This window comes from Macrobrachium nipponense, chromosome 7, assembly GCF_015104395.2.
Source record: "Macrobrachium nipponense isolate FS-2020 chromosome 7, ASM1510439v2, whole genome shotgun sequence".
NCBI classification, from domain to species: domain Eukaryota; kingdom Metazoa; phylum Arthropoda; class Malacostraca; order Decapoda; family Palaemonidae; genus Macrobrachium; species Macrobrachium nipponense.
In genome coordinates this window covers 82,473,310-82,488,523 of record NC_061109.1, presented here as the reverse complement: position 1 = coordinate 82,488,523, position 15,214 = coordinate 82,473,310, and the positions used below count along the sequence as shown (strand labels likewise).

General features: G+C 36.5%; 1 protein-coding gene across 18 annotated transcripts in view; it reads right to left on the bottom strand.

Annotated features, from left to right (window-relative positions):
* The window catches only part of LOC135217044 (CUGBP Elav-like family member 2), a 354,797-nt gene that overhangs the window by 56,345 nt on the left and 283,238 nt on the right, over positions 1 to 15,214 (bottom strand). For all 18 annotated transcript variants that reach the window (XM_064252653.1, XM_064252656.1, XM_064252651.1 and 15 more), the window contains 3 exons: positions 2,594 to 2,676; positions 1,664 to 1,712; positions 223 to 428 (listed from right to left, as the gene is read on the bottom strand). In XM_064252653.1, coding sequence (XP_064108723.1) covers positions 223 to 428; positions 1,664 to 1,712; positions 2,594 to 2,676 — 338 coding nt within the window. The remainder of the gene's footprint in view (positions 1 to 222; positions 429 to 1,663; positions 1,713 to 2,593; positions 2,677 to 15,214) is intronic.

The window sequence follows — 15,214 nt, the reverse complement described above, 5'->3', positions numbered from 1 at the left end:
GTTACATATTTTACATTTCTAACAAGCTTTCTTCTGTAACAATTTTTCTTGCAAAAGAAAACATCAGTAACCCTGATCAATAGCACAGTGCAAAACCTATTCCATTTATGTACTACAACACACTTCTTGATCACTTTTCAATGAACAATGAGGTTTTTAGAATATTTTAGTTAAGAAACCTTAACTGATATATGAACTTCTGTACTGAAATACAATGCTCACCTCCATGGTTTGTGAATGGTGCATCTTTTTGATGGCATTAATAGCACATTGACGAGAGGAAAAGGTCACAAAAGCACAGCCTTTACTTTGCCCATTTGCATCTCTAAGTACTGTGCATTCTTCAATTGTTCCGTGTCCAGAAAACATAACTCTGACATCTTGTTCATTGTATCGTTTACTTAACATTCCAACGAATAATTTCCTTTCTGTAAAATAAAAGTTCAATGTAAAGATACCTCATAAAAGGAAAAAATTACAGTAATATGATCAATCATACTACTACAAATCCATTTTAAATGCAACCTCATCATTATATGGTGTGTATATATGTATATATGTATGTGTGTGTATATATTATTTTTTTTTCATTAGGCACCCTGTGCAATATTGCATAAAAGTTTCGAAATGCAAAAAAATAAATAAGTAAAATAAAATAAGTAAATAACAGATCTTGGAAAAGACAGCTGAACCTGTCGTATGCTCATCAATCTTTAGAACCAATATGCATGTCTACAGAGATTGCCTAGGTAATGATAGAAATCCCGCTAAAATACCAATGTCTAGCAGCTGGTTGTGGGACTTCATAAACAGAGTGGCTATAGTAAGTTTAGCTAGCTATCTGATATGGGCCTGAGCTTACCATTATCCAAATTAATACAAGAGGGTATAAGCTTTCTCCAAATCTTTATACAACAAAACTTGTTCAAACTAGAAACTTCGGTAAAGATTAATTGTTAGCTTAGCCTATTCTACGCACTATAGGGTGAATATTGCCGACATAAACACTCCTCTTACAAAAACACAACTCGGTAAAGCCTCTAGTTTGAATGAATATACTTTGTCACTCACAGAGAGTTTAAGCTTTTTCGTTGTTAGGAAATTCCAACATGACAGAAGGAAAAACGCCTGGCTTTTCAAAATTAAAATTCTCTTCAATTACGGGTTCTGAAATACACGTACCTCTGGACTTGATTACTCAAATTTCGATATCACAAACTGTCGTGAACTTAAAACTTTAGACATCTTGCATAACTATGATTACTGAGTCAACAGAAAGCTGTGTCAGAAAAAAAATCCTCTCCATTTAGTAGGGGGAGCCGTGAAAAAAACACTTCACACAATTAGAGCAAGTTCTCCAATCACTTAATTGAATTAATTGATTCGAGATCATAAACATGTTTCTCTATCGTTAAGGCTGAGTCTAGGAACATACATATGATACGGACGACAGGTGGCAAGTAAGGTGACACTTATAATGAAGACTTAGAGACAAGAATGACGAGATACAATCGTATTTCCAAGAACACAGGTAAATAAAAGATTTTCCTCCTGTTCAGCCATTGACCTAATTTCCCATCCTGATCACTGCATTTCCGAAGCTCTAACGAACAGATACACCTGCAATCATCATATGGCAAGAATGTATACAACGATAACTCACCATTTCTGTTTTCAGTGTCAGCTGGTTTCATCTGAATAGGGTGATGCATCTGCAAAGAGAAAGCAACCATTTCATGGAGGAATTCGAGGCTTAGTCATTTTAGTTTACGAAAATATTATAAAGATAAAAAAATTCGATAAACAAAATATTCATTCTCCATTATTCCGTGTTATTCTTTAAAGAATATATATATATATATATATATATATATATATATATATATATATATATATATATCTATATACATACATACATACATACATATATATATATATATATATATATATATATATATATATATATATATAACGTTAACAAGGCGACGACTTTGACACATCAATGAACCACCACATTATAAAAGAAAGCAATAGAGAAACACCCAAAGAAAGTTATATCTTTACAATCTGCTCAAAAACTACAAAGTTTATGTGCGTCGTCATGACTTAAGACTTTAAACACGTGCTATTCCTGGACAAGCCCATTTTTACGTTCACCAACATCTATATTAACAAAAGCCAAAAAAGCATTGTGCTATAATTCCAATTCGGCAAACTTGATTTCATTAAACCATCTTGTGTGATCTCCAAAACTGAAGTTTTAATCTTTAGTTGAAAATATTATTTAATTATTTTGACTAAAGGTAAGGCATCGTGCAATATCCTCAACCATAAGATCATTATCAAAATTTGCCAATTTTTCGTAATTCTTCTAAGGGAAGGAGAATATATAAAATCCAGTATGTTTAGAACAAATAACTAAACTCAAGCACGCTAATAACAAATAACAAAGCTACCCTCACAAAAGCAACTACTACTTTCTTTTACTAAACAATGCTTGTAGAAAATATTGAAAATAAGAATGCAACCATAATTCCGCTATACCAGAGTACTTCCAACCCCCAACCACCCCCCCCAAAGCAAATCATCTTACCCCGGCAAGTGTTTTAATGTTGTGCATGGCATTTTGAGCTTCGAGGGCGGACTTTCTGGCGTAGAACGTGACGAAACAGCAGCCTGGAAAAAAAATCATGTGTCAATATTGTCATTTACTTATTATTACTCCCATTTACAGCAAAAACACGTCAAGGTCGAACACCTAAAAATGCTACAAACAGAAATACTTTATATAGAGATACCTACTGGGCCGTCTACAAAAGATTCCGATACACTACGATGGCTTGGCCATTGTTATAGAAAAATACATTTTGGTACGGTATAGACACTGGTAAAAAAAAAATACAAACCGGTCCCTCATAGTTGATAAGTGGTTTGTATCAACAGAAATGGCTAAATTCAAGATCAACAAAATTTTTTGGACATAGGCTGGAAAGTTATTAAAAAATCAACACCAAAAACATACCTGTGACCTTGAATTACGACTGCAATAAGGTTTTTTATTTCAATTGCAATGCATACTGGTGCTGCTCCTCATGGAACAGTTTTTGAGACCATCTTACTTCTAAAACACATACACACACACACGGAGAGAGAGAGAGAGAGAGAGAGAGAGAGAGAGAGAGAGAGAGAGAGAGAGAGAGTCTGTCAGTCCAAAAATCCTTTTAGTCTCAAACTGCATGAATCTGCAAGGAGGAAGTCACCGCTATCCTTGTCCTTGCAAGATCTCAAATACTATTCACTTAAAAGTTATTTAAGGTCCGTAATTCTCGTTCTATTCCAAATTCCTTACAGTCCGATCTTCTTGTAGCACAGGAAAAGAACGCTCTATACACCGAAAGGCAAGCAATTACTTAACCTAAATTCTTCAAATCTATGACTGATGGTAAGTCCATCCCTCTCAAGCCCTTTGGGCCGTGTAACATAACTTCACTAACAATATTTGTTTACGAATAATATAATAGCAATAATAATATAATAAAGAAATGTGGTATATTTACATGCCGAACTTTTAGAGAACTCCACACACAGGTACAATCCATGTACGCAATTTCTGCTCCCTTCTTCCCCCTAATATTACCCGTAATACCTGCCATTGTTTTCTTCTTCTTCAATTCCATGATTTGATTCTGTTCTTTTGTCCTTCTCCCTCCCCGCTGTTCTTCAAAAGATTCCGATTCCAACGAGAGATAAAGACGTCCCAAATATTCATCGCTGTTTCTTTGAAGAGTTCCCGGATGCAGTTTCAGTAACCTCCTCCTCCTCCTCCCTCCTCCCCTCCTCCTCCTCCTCCTCATCCTCCTCCTCCTCCTCCTCCTCCTCCCTTCCGCCACCTCCTCCTCCTCCTGCCTCCCTTGCCATTTTGCCTTCCAATACGTGTATACTGTATCTCTTTATTTTCTGTTTCCTTTACTTTCATCTCTAATACTCGCAGAAACTGGCAAACAGAGACTTTATTCTTTAATTAGAAAACAGGGAAAAACTACTATCACCGACATTTCAAGTTTGCAAGAACAGATGTGGCACGAAACACACCAAGGATGTAGAAATGGAGGTGTTCCTTCTCGAAATTAAATACGGGACAAAACAAAGAAAAAAAAAAAAAAAAAAAAACACACACACACACACACATATATAGATATAATATATATATATATATATTCATTTTCCACAGACAATTTATTATTTCATTTGTTTGCTTGTTAGTTTGTATGATGCTTTTACGTTGCATGGAACCAGTAGTTATTCAGCAACGGGACCAACGGCTTTACGTGACTTCGAACCACGTCGAGAGTGAATTTCTATCACCAGAAATACACAGCTCTCACTCCTCAATGGAATGGCCGAGAATCGAACCCGCGACCACCGAGGTGGGACGCAAACACCATACCAACCACACCACTGAGGCGCGGGGGAGACAAGTTATTAGTCCATACTATTATCAAACACAAACTGATAACATAACATGCCTCTTATTATTGTTTACTCTTAGTGGAAGGGGCAAACCACCCACCCCCCCTTTTGGATAAACCTTCCTTCCATGAAGGGGGAAGAAGGAAGGAAAAGGGGGTCAACACCCCCCAAGAACAAATAATGGAGATCAAGGTAATTTCGAATAAATAAATAAATAAAAGGAAAAGAGGTCTCCAAAGCGGCCCCGTAAGATAAACGATCAAAATTCACAAAGCGACTAGGCTAAATTGTCTACACCTCTCATCAACCGGCGAGAAAACTCATTTAAAAACTGTCCGAATCCTTTCGAAATGAACGTGAAACTGTAATCCGAACCATAATAATTTACGTAGACACAATTACCCAAATGGGCGTAATTACGTCTCAGAGATGTATCGTCTTCTAAATCTAAGCCAATGTGGTTTGGTATCAGGAACCGCCGAGTCATTTGTCCCAACTCTGACTCAACGTTGCCAATTTATGTGGAGCTTCACACATACGCCGATGCATTTACAAACTGTTTCCATGAATTCTAGTTGTCATAGTAATGCAATAATGATGAAATTGCTCTAATATGTATATATACTACAAACAGATACGCTAATTTCGCTTACTTCCACGGCTTTGTGTAAGTCTTATACCCAGTTTGGAGGGTAAACAGATACCAATGGGCGACACTGCAGTCTGACTTCATCAGACTTTTATGAGAACGTATTACGTGCTCTTTCAATTTAGGTGATTTGAGGACGCGTAAGTTGATTCAAAATTGAAGCTATCAAAGATTGGTCTATCACGGAATAATAATTGTTTGTATAGTGTTTTCACGTTGCATAGAACAGTGTGGTTATACAGCAATGGGACCAACGGCTTTACGTGACTTCCCAACCACGTCGACAGTGAACTTTTATCACCAGAAATACACATCTTCACACCTCAATGGAATGACCGAGAATTGAACTCGCGGCCACCGAGGTGGCAGGCCAAGACCAAAGCGACCACGCCACTGAGGCGCTTAATAATCGTTTGATCATCAGTTTCTAATATGATACCCCTGGATGATCTGAGAGGTTTCGAAAACCTACTATTTCTGTTAGAAGGTTTCGCTCTAATGAAATCCTTGGAATACAATTTTTTTCCTTTGTTCAATGTTAATATTGTAAGCAATTTCATACACTACATAAATCATTACTAATTTATGAAAACTAACAGTGCATAACACACACAAAAACTTTATACTTTTCGGCAGTTTCAACAAAGTTGTCTGGATACCTCACTTTCGGTTGATTTCTGTATTTTACCTCAAGTATTTTTCTATCTTATTAGTTCCTTATATTTAAGCTTGACTGAAAATCTTGGGCTAGAAAGTCAATTCAAATCTTATTCATGACCTGCTTAATTTACGTTTAAGTGTTCTATGTCGTCTTTACCTATTTGATCAATGTGGTTCATCAATGTTCTGATATCTGTATAATTATCATACTAGACCCACATACATATTATATATATATATATATATATATATATATATATATATATATATATATATGCATTGAGCTACATATGTCCTTTAATAATATCCAATTCACTCTACGGCCGAGTCGGTAACCTCACTGAATTTCTGGTTTCTCCTCTGTGCGCTGGTTCGAATCCACAAAAGGACGAAATTATTAAAAACTAAATTTTTCCCTTTCCGTTAACATATGAAAATATATTAATTCCAAGGTAGAGCGAATTGGATATTAAAGGACATTGTACCTTAATGCGTGTGTGTGTGTGTGTGTGTGTGTGTGTGTGTGTGTGTGTAGTATATATATATATATATATATATATATATATATATATATGTGTGTGTGTGTGTGTGTGTGTGTGTGTGTGTGTGTGTGTGTGATGCAATAAGTCAGTGGCTAAGAGAGACAATAACTGTACTGGAGCATTCCTCATCAATTCCCCCTCGTACTTTTTTGTTTGTTTATTTTCGACTAACCGGGGACAACGAATAAGTGTCTATAAAAAATAGGCACAGTCTGCAATGTTGTACCTAGTACATCCTTCATTCAATCTGTCATCCTTTGAGGACGAGACGTCCATTAATACGACCGTATATATTTTTTTTTCATTCGAGTTTCGAACAAAGATATTTATACCTTCTCCCTTAGGTTCTTTTGATAAAACTATACAGGCGCCTTTCTTTTACGAGCAGCTTAGGCCTAGGTATTTCCTTTATTTTGCAGAGAGAGAGAGAGAGAGAGAGAGAGAGAGAGAGAGAGAGAGAGAGAGAGAGAGAGAGAGAGAGAGAGAGATTCTGCATCTGACGATATCCAACTGGTTCGATCACCCTTATCTGCGATTTCTGAAAATGGGCTAATAAGAAAAATTCTTCATACTTCCTCGGAGTCGAAGTACCTCTTGCCCCGTAATCCCTCTCCCGATAAGCGTAATGACCATCATTCGCCCTAATTTCCATGATCTATCTTCTCATCTTCCACTCCCCTCTATCACTCTTTTTCATTATTTTTTTTTTAGTTTTTGTCTTCCAACGCCATCTATCCTGCTCCGTCAAAAAGAGAAAGGATTGTCATCGCCTTCTTCCCACCACCACTGCCTCTAAATTACTTTTTCCCGCGCACTGATGGATTCCCGCCATTCCTTCTCATCAACGCAGCCAGGCCTGCCAACCCTCTCTTGGCTTCTATGGACAGAAATGTCAGGTTGCCACCAAATATATAAACCTCCCATTTAATTATTAATGAAATACCATTAATAATGACTATTCTAATCATTCATATAATAGCACAAACGAGACATTTGAGAAATAAGATACAAAAGTGTTTATACTACTGTTGGTACCCTTGGCGGCAAGGCAACCTCGAGGATATTTCCAGCCTTAGTCCACTCTTCCTTAATGATTTCAGTCGCACTGGAAGACTTCCTGGACCAGAAACGCGGAAGATAAAAGACATAGTTACTCCTTCACATTCATTAGAGAAAAGACATTTAGTGCGTAATCAAACTTGAACATATTTTATCCTCCCTCCGTCTAGTGTCAAGGCCTGGCGGGGGTGGAAGTGACGGACGGACGGTTAAGAAATGTGAGGCTGAAATTCTTTATTATTACTGATGTTGAACTTGGATTCCAAATGCCATTCGCCCGACATAATTTTACTTAATTGTCAAGAGGTCTCTTCTCTAACAAAAGTGCAAACCGATTACGTTCTGCAATAATTCCATTCTAGGATAACATATAAGCATATATATAATATACACACACATACATACATTCACACATTCAAAGATTATATATGTGTGCGAGCGCGCTTCATCACAAACATATCTGTTCAAAAAACGTGATAGCGAAGATGTGAACTCATTCTTCTGTGCAATCTGTGTACTAAGATCTCCTCCGTAGCTGCTTTCTCCATGAAGCAAAAAAAACAAAAAAACTTGAAAATAATCGATTTGATGAGGTTAAAAAATGAAACACTGCACTTTCCTTCTTGTATGGTTAACCCACACCATTCTCTTTCCTTAAATTATTTCTTGTGATCTTCCAGCCTGGGCAAGAAAAAGGCATTACGCTGTGGACAAGCGAGTTTTCTACTCCTCTCTTACACTTCCAAGCAACTAAGTCTGAGGCCTTCGTATTTTTCCCCCCCTTCAATTCCCGACTCTGGGTAAAGATAGCTCACTTGTTTAATTTTGTTATCGAAAAGATTTTTCACCTTAAAATAATCATAACTATTTGTAAGAATGGCATGACAAACATTTCACGAATATTTTCACCCCAAATTATTTCTAATATTTTTATGAAAGGCGTAACAAACACTTCAGTACGCAACGAATAAATATATTTCTTCTAGGTACATCAAAATCTAGCCCATCTTGTGTCAAGTAATTATCACAATGTAAGGCATACCAAGAAATAAGGAAACAAGTACAAAATATTTTTATACATATACATACATTCCCATTATATATATATATATATATATATATATAATATATATATATATATGTATATATATATATATATATATATATATATATATGGAGTAAACAGAATCAACCAACGTTTTGTTGAATTCAACAAGTACGTGGAAATGCTCACGTATTTATATGCATTTACACATCGTGCAAATTTATACGCTTGTATAAACATGCAGAATAGTGCATATAATCCCATACAATACACAAATCTAAACACGCACATTAACAAATAAATTTCATGCACATACACTCAAACATTATACATATACGTAAACATACATTCATAACCAAAACACGCACAAACCACATTTATGGCAATGCACGTACACGTTCACTTTAAAAAAAAAAAAAAAAAGTGCAAAAAACGAATTTTAAAAGTAAGTTGAGTTTTCAGAAAACTCTGATGAGGCCTTAGTAAGGATTGGGCTTCCAAACAGTTCTTGTAAATACCACTGCGTCTCTTGCGCTGTCATATCGAGACCGGGATTCGAATTTTGAATTTTGAAAGTTCGAACCGGTATTTTTTTGTAACTGAGTGTGTGTTTGTTTGTTTGTTTAGTGTCTTTACGTTGCATGGAACGATTTGTTATTCAGCAACGGAAGCAACGGCTTTACGTGACTTCCGAACCACGTCGAGATTCGTGAACTTCTATCACCAGAAATGCACATCTCTCACACCTCAGTGGAATGCCCGAGAATCGAACTCGCGGGCAATGAGGTGGCAGGCCAATATCATACCGACCACGCCACTGAGGCGCTTTTTGTGTGTGTGTGTGTGTCTTAAGCTTGCCTTATGTTAGCACGGGCTCTTGCCCCTAGATCAGCAAGTAACTATTTTAACCTGATATCAGATGATACTCCCGTCATGCTTATTACATTTTCCCCCCAAAATTTCGTGCATTCAATGTTTTCATAAAAAAACAATTTTTACTTGACCTTCAACTTGCCTAGCGCCAATCTGTCGGCTTTTTCACTTCTATTTACTTGTTCAGTATAAATGGAATTCGTTATCATTCTTCGCTACTTCCTGTACTTTACCGCTGATCTTGAGAAATCTACCCAAAATTGAACTCTATGATAACGTTCATTTAAACATTTTTTTTTTTCAATCTTTTTACAAGAAAATGCACCACAAAGACAAATAGCAGTAATAATGTAACTGTAGATTCAGGGTTTTTAATACACACACACACACACACACACACAGAATGTAACTAGATTCAGGGTTTTTAATACAGAGCGAGAAAGAGAGAGATGTAACTGTAAATTCACGGTATTTAAGAGAGAGAGAGAGAGAGAAATATGCATCTTTGCAGGGAGACCACAACATCTTTGTTGACTGCTGACGAGCCCTGCAGGAAAAAGCCGCCCAACACCTTTTTTTTTTTTTTTCTTCCTCCCACACCATGAAAATATCCCCCAAGTGGAAATACGTTGTTAAGGATTCATATATTCAGCTACATAATCCCCCAACGTGTCAGGGACGAACATCCTATATATATTATATATATATATATATATATATATATATATATATATATATATATATATATATATATATATCCTTTCCCATCTTCTCCGACTCTCCCTCTATCATTCTATTATCTCTCTTTCTATAGCGACCGGTTCATATATATATACTTTCAGGACATCCTCGAGAGAGAGAGAGAGAGAGAGATTTTTTCCCCCCCGGTGATAAAAAGGCCCAGGGTGTTCCTCACTTTCCGGCCGTCTCATTTTTCAAGTTATATCCCTCCTATGTAATCTATCCGCGTCGTTCTTTCTATCCATCTATATCATCGGCCTTTTCTCTATGGCGCTGCTGGCTGCTGCTGCTGCTCTCTCTCTCTCTCTCTCTCTCTCTCTCTCTCTCTCTCTCTCTCTCTCTCTCTCTCTGCCAGTCTTCGCATTTTCCCCTGTGTCCCCATATTATTCTGTTTCCCCCGTTTTGCGCCAAATCGCCTCAATTCTTCCCGTTCAATTAATCTTATCAATCTAAATCTTATGTCCACTCATTTGTGTGTGTGTGTGTTGTCCTCGGAAGACAAAGTCCTCTTTCCTGCACTCCAGGATCCATTATGCTATTACTGTTCCTCTCATGGTTTAGCAATATCTGTTGTCCAATTAATCTGGCCCTATCATATTTCACCTATAACCAACGTTTTCATTATTCTTTGTATCATGTTAAAGGTACTGTTTTCATTTCATTTCCCCTACATTTGCCTGATGCCCTACAGTTATTCCTCGAGACCGATGTCGTAATTCTGAACCTCTTCACCTAAATGCCACTTAAATTAAATATACAGTGGATGGTATTTATTCGCACGCAAGATTCTGCCTCTTTATATTCAAGCATTATGCTCATCCATGCGCTGTTTAGCCTGGCTTTTCATCTGAAAGTCTCTCCGTAATAACTTCATGGCATGAAGTTAATATAAAGAGCAATTTGTATTCCGAAAAAATATTTGCTTTCACTTAATTTTCAAAGTTAATGTAAAGAGCAGAACTTTTTTTTTTTTTAACCAATCTGTCAAAGATTCCCAAGTTCTATTCTAAGAAGCTATTAAGACTTCGTACAAAAACTAAGAGTTTCTAGAAGATCAAGATTTCTAGGTATGATGATTCCAAGGCTGGTCAGACCAAGTTGTCAACAAGACTATAAATGCATGAGTAGAATAAGTTCGGTAATACGTTATTCATTTGTTACTACATAATGACATTAACCCAAGTAGGGAGGCAGTTCCGTCAGTGCAACTCACGCAGTGAACTGTAGACAGTACTTAAAGGTCTTTACAGCGACCCTTCGGCTCCCAACTGCAACCCCCTTTCATTCCATTCACTGCACGTCCGTTCATATTCTCTTCCCTCCATCTTACTGTCCACCCTCTCAAACACTTGTTTCAAGGTGTAACTGTGAGGTTTTCACCCTGTTTGTTTGTTTGCTTGTATGGTGTTTTTACGTTGCATAGAACCAGGGGTTATTCAGCAACGGGACTAACGGCTTTACGTGACTTCCGAACCACGTCGAGAGAGAACTTCTACCACCATAAATACGCATCTTTCACACCTCAATGGCCAAGACCATACCGATGACGCCACTAAGACACTTGGTTTTCCCCCGTGTCACACCTTTCAAATCTTTTTACTCTCAATTTCTCTTTCAGAGCTGACTGACGTCATAAGTCCCAGCGCTTGGCTTTTGCCCAAAATTTGATATTTCATTAATGACGCAATGCCCTATTCAACGGACTACAGTATTCAGTTCATCCAGTTTTCCAGAGAGTTCGCCAGTACTCTCTCTCTCTCTCTCTCTCTCTCTCTCTCTCTCTCTCTCTCCTCTCTCTCACCGCAGTTCGAGGGAAATCTAGGTAAAATAAACCTGAGGAACCAGGAGATGAAGATGCTGGAAAAAAAGATCAGAATCTTTCCTTCGGAAATCTTCGGGTAATAAGTCCTTATGCAAAACAGTAACTAAAAATGGTTTCCATTTATGCTAGGTTTTTTCGTCGTCTTATTTACGATACGCTCTCAGTTTTCTTATGCCAACAGTGACACCATTTAAAAAGAATTTATTGTGTATATATACATTATATATATATTATATATATACATTAAATTCTTTTTAAATGGTGTCAGTGGTAGCATATATATATATATATATATATATATATATATATATATATATATATACATATATATTATATATATATACATATATATATATATATGTATGTATGTATATATTATACACACACGTATATATATATATATATATATATATATATATATATATATATATATATATATATATATATATCCCTGTATAAAAAATTTTTTTTATTTTTCACTTCACTAATTAACAACACTAAAGAGCAAAGTTAATCCGTATATTAATATCATTTACTATAACATAAATAAAGGATAACAAATTACAATGACTTATGTAATTTTAAAAGCAGTTTCTGCATCGGTTTCACATCTATAATAATAACACAGGCAATGCATACATTAGCCTATATTCCCCCCCTATGAATCATAACTTTCTTGTTGACGTAATTCATACTTTATTGATGCAGTTTACGTCATAATTACATGAACCTGTCAATTATTGGTGTTAGCCCAACTTACATTATTGTCAATTAGGGCAACTTTCAGATGCAATCTCTTCGTCTGATCGAATTATTAGGCCAACTCCTAAACAGAGACTACGGTTATATTATTGAATTTCATCCTTTAACACAATGACTTTTGTCATTAATGACAGTAGTTCAAGATGGCAAAAAATTCTGTTTGAACTTCAACGTTATCCATATGCCGACGAGTGCCTTTGACAGCAACCAAATGTAGAAGCATTCAAAGTTGACATTCCTAAATAATATAAGTCATTAGGCATAACGCAATTCAACCCTAAACAAATGCATTCAGCACTTTGGTAAGCACCGCATTAAATATATCGTATATCTTTGTTAATATGTCATCACAATTTCCAATAAATAACATCATTTGGCCACATATATATTCGTATTGGTTATATAATAGAGAGAATACATATACATTCGTATCGGTTATATAATAGAGAGAAAACATGTCGCACCAAAACACAGTTTTGTTAAAAACATTCCCTTTACTGACGTGACCATCCTCAAATGTCAAAACTTGTTGCCATAAAAGCAACGTTAAATTTAATGTTTCTCCGAATCCCTTCATTCAATGGGCCCATTACTCGCATCTTCAAGGGAAGCCATTTCTATATCTATATAAATTCACGTCAACCGTGCATCCGATGTCTAGGCCAGTCCTTTACGACGCTCCTGATTGGCTGTTGTGAAGTCTCGAGAGAGACTGAGAGTTTCCAGTCCTGTGATTGGCTTATCAACAGCCAATCAGGAACGTCGTAAGGGACTGGCCTAGAAATCAGATGCACAATTGATGTGAATCTACTATAGTAAAAGGTCGATGACTTTGTATACTTAGTCATTCACTTCTACCGTCACGTGCAAACCCAATCACTTCGTCAATAATTATGAATTTCTTTTCGTCCAGAGATTGGTGTCACAGTGAACTCTGCGTTTCCAAAGGCTCCTGCTGAACTCCGTCGAAACTTCCCGATATGACAGCATTTGCTTTTCTCCTACCTATTCTCTCTCATTCCTCTGCATCCCCCCCTCACCCCACCATCCCCCCCCCAAAACATACCTCACAATACACTGCATCTCCTGTTCATCGCTGCTTATCTGAAAGCATCCTGTGTTGAGCCTTCTTAATTTCACAAATATCCTATCTTTAGTGTATGGCACCCACTTTCTTAAACTTCCATACTATGAGGCAGAGTTAGTTCGACAATCCGATCATACATTTGAGCCACTTTGCAGTTACAGACACTCACAACTCTATAGTCTCACGAACTATTCTCTTCACCTTCAACCAAGATAGACCATACAAACGCATCAGTCATATCCCAGTTCCATTCGTGACCTCTTTCTAAACCACAGTATTAAACCAATGACCTAGAGAAGAGAATTCTGCAAGTATTGGCTTGACATGTCCGAGTCTCCCTAACCTCGCTTATCACTAGAACCAAAACACTAAATTTAGTCTTCCTTTCATATAAGTTCTAACATTTCCAGGCCTTCCTCGTTGCGTCTCAAGCTATTTTACCAAAGTTTACCAAAGTCTATGAATGCCACGCTCAGTTTTACACCTCATTCACAAATTTATCACAAAACCGTTTCAGATTTAACCATGTAACTTCATTTAAGACATATTAGTCAGATACTCCAGGTTGCATGTCACCAGGAATCCCATTAATTGCAGCCTTTCCAATCTCTGTACAGTTTCCTTCAACTCGTATTGTTCAATTAGGGCTGGGCGTCTCCGTTGAACAATTACTCATACTCGGCCTCATTTGCATTTTTAATCAAAGATGACACAGCTCATTTGCATCTTTTTACGAAGGATTAGTGCATAGCTTCATTTGCATTTTTATAAAAATTGCATAGCTTCATTTGCATTTTCATAAAAATTACATAGCTTCATTTGCATTTGTTATGAAGGATTACGTAGCTTCATTTGCATTTTCATAAAAACTGCATAGCTTCATTTGCATTTTTATAGAAATTACATAGCTTCATTTGTATTTTTATAAAAATTGCAAAGCTTCATTTGCATTTTTTATGAAGGATTACATAGCTTCATTTCCATTCTTTATCAAGAACTATAAAACTTCATTTGCATTCTTAATCAAAAACTGCATAGCTTCATTTGAATCCTTTTTTAGGTATTTATGGATAAAAAAATTAATAACACAAACCACCATATTTGCACATTTCTTACAAAACACAGCAACTGTTTCAGTTCACAAATTTTTCTCATTTTGAACCAAGTGTAATGGAAGGAATGAAGGCCGATATGAGGGCTTCCATACACAAATACACTGGACAATGATATGTAGTGTTAACTCTCTCTCTCTCTCTCTCTCTCTCTTACACACTAAGAAAATAATTCCTATAGCGTTGTGACTGGAGTTGATTCCTGTAGCTATAACTAAGAAATGAGTATAGTCACTGGACGACAACATTCCCAAAGACCTACCATCACAAGTACAAAGTTGACATAAAACATACACACACACACACACACAAGGAATCCCTGCATCGTGAACAAAAAAAATACAGAAAGGTAAAGAAAAAAAAAATACACTCAAAAACTCATCCATATACAA